Here is a 2,658-nt window from a genome sequence, read left to right on the forward strand (position 1 = left end):
ATTTATGAATATGCATCAAGATAATTGAATATTATCACTTTAATATGTGGTTAGTAAAATTCTTAGCCCTACAACCATAAGGTTTTTGAGAACTAAAGCAATGATATAATCAGCAAAGTATTTGCCATACAAACATCACAAACTTAATCGGATCACAGAAAAGACGAGAATGATACCTTGAACCTGTAATCACAGAGCTAAAAAGGCAGAGAAAGAAGAGTCCTTGGGGATTGCTGGCCACCCTGTGTTGTTGATTTAAGAAAGCCCAACTTCTCAGTAAGGGAAAATAAAGCCAGGTTCAACTGAAAGAGAACACAATGTCAATTTTTGGCCTGTATATGCGTATGTACACATGTGAGTGTGCACCTATATAAACACACACGTCGCACACTCACACCCACACAATTGGGCTTTGTAGGTTTCAAATATGCAAATGCAGTTAATCATATTTAATTTACAGCTGTGGGTTACAGCTCACTAACTTCCTTCTCATTTTGTACTTGACAGCTGAAATGCGATCCAAACAGTAACAATGGTGATAGCACACCAAGTGCAGTACTGTCTAGCGCAGAGGGTTATGGTGAGCGTCAAAGCGGATCGATGGTATAAGATAGTAAATACGCAATTTAATTGTTGAATTTTCATCCTTTTACCTAGTGATCATTTAAATGAAGCGTATTATCTTTATAGGTGGATTTTACAAAAATTATTAAATTCATTGCTATTGGATTTTAAAAAATGAATTACCTTAAACCAGTAAAGATGAGTGTAACAAACCAACAGCTGACATTTTTCTTAAGTGCTCACCTATGTTTGCCATTACTATATAATAGAGTAGTAGGAAACTGTAGTCAGATAATTATATAGAATAAAAGAACATAACTTTGATTTTGAAAATATGAAAATTATATCCTCCCTCATGCACAAAATTCTGAAAACTATGAGAAAAGACTGTTGTAATAAATCCAGAAAAGTTTCAATACAAATTGTCAGTATTAAAAATAAGTAGCATTTATAGGTACTAGTTGAAAACAAAAGTGAAGAAATTTGTCTTAGTAGATCTAGCGAAATAATTGCATGAAATGTAACTAATATTTAATACAATCAAGAAATGTTGATGAACGTAATTGAAGATATGAATAAGTAGAGAGGCATCATATTCACTGGAAGAATAAATCAATGTCTGTGTACTTGAAGTGCATAAGGTGATAAATTTATAATATTTTGAAAATATTCATGAAATTTTTAAATAATAAGATATATCTCAATATTAAAAATTGTTTATAAGTGCAAGGAATTGACACTTTTATAATTGACACTTGAATTCTCATTCACTTGAAGATCCTCCTTCTTTTAAATATTTTTTGAGTGCATTTTTCACATCCTTGTTTCTAAAGCTGTAAATAATTGGATTCAACATAGGAAAGACAACAGTGTAAAACAGAGCAACTACCTTGTCAGTGTCTGGGGAATAGCTGGTGTTGGGACGCAGGTACGTAAACAAGAGTGTTCCATAAAACAAAGTAACAGCTATGAGATGGGATGTACAGGTGGAGAAGGTTTTGCTCCTGCCTCTTGGGGACTCGATGCTGAAAACAGTGATGAGGATGCAGAAGTAAGAGATGAGGATGACCACAAAAGTGCCGGTCTGAACTGAACCACATAAGGCAAAGAGCAGAAGCTCATTAATATGCGTATCCGCACAAGATAAAGCAAGCAGAGGTGGTATGTCACAAAAAAAGTGGTTGACAATGTTGGAGCCACAGTATGGAAGCATGAACGTGAGGGACACATGCGCCAGAGAGGTCACACTTCCACTAAAATATGCCAACACAACAAGGCTGAGGCAGACCCTTCGAGACACTAGTGTGGCATAAAGCAGTGGGTTACAAACGGCTGCGTAGCGGTCATAGGCCATTGCAGCCAGGATAAGGCACTCTGCATCGGCAAAGCATGCAAAGAAAAACATCTGTATTGCACATCCATGGAAAGAAATGCTCTTCTTGGAGGCTAAGAAATCTATGAGCATTTTAGGAGCAATGGCTGTAGAATAGCTGATATCTAAGAAAGACAGATTGCTAAGAAAGTGGTACATGGGGGTTTGAAGGCTTAAATCAATATTAACTAGGATTATAAAGCCCACATTTCCCACCACAGTTAATGTATACACTATGAGAAATACTAAGAACAGCATGACTCTGAACGGCAGATATTCTGTGAATCCGATAAATATAAACTCTGTTGGCCTGGTATAGTTTGTTTGCTGCATCTTCTCAGGCTTTTTGCTTTTCTCATTGACAGTTGGTGATATCCAGCAATGTGAAGTTACCTGGGTGATGGATGAAACAAGGTACTTGTTTTCTCTTCTAAGGAAGCAAGGGGAATTTTTTAATAGGATACATGACATTTTAAGTAAATTAAGTATTGTAAATACTTTCATTATATATAATTTCTTCTTCATTAATAATAACAGTACTTACTCCATTTGTTGCATATACAGTGTGGCATTAATATGATCAAGCATATTTTATAACTCTAAAATATATTAGAAACCTTTATGTTTGTCTAGAGGGTACTGTAATAATTTTATAAAATAAGCCACATTTGTGAGAACATACTTATTTATTTTTATTGGAAACAACAGAACAAGTAAACAGG

General features: G+C 35.1%; 1 protein-coding gene across 1 annotated transcript; it reads right to left on the reverse strand.

The window, feature by feature from the left end:
* Positions 1-1,327: 1,327 nt before the first annotated feature.
* LOC129675605 (olfactory receptor 5AS1-like) lies at positions 1,328-2,269 on the reverse strand. The gene has a single exon (XM_055605552.1). The coding sequence runs from the start codon at positions 2,267-2,269 to the stop codon at positions 1,328-1,330; it is 942 nt and encodes a 313-aa protein (XP_055461527.1).
* Positions 2,270-2,658: the final 389 nt, after the last annotated feature.

This window comes from Psammomys obesus, unplaced genomic scaffold (assembly GCF_907164565.1).
Source record: "Psammomys obesus unplaced genomic scaffold, mPsaObe1.curated_primary_1811, whole genome shotgun sequence".
Classification (NCBI taxonomy): Eukaryota; Metazoa; Chordata; class Mammalia; order Rodentia; family Muridae; genus Psammomys; species Psammomys obesus.

Bases quoted from the DNA above. Each gene is read 5' to 3' on its own strand.
- LOC129675605 (XM_055605552.1), bottom strand. From the start codon at position 2,269: ATGCAGCAAACAAACTATACCAGGCCAACAGAGTTTATATTTATCGGA.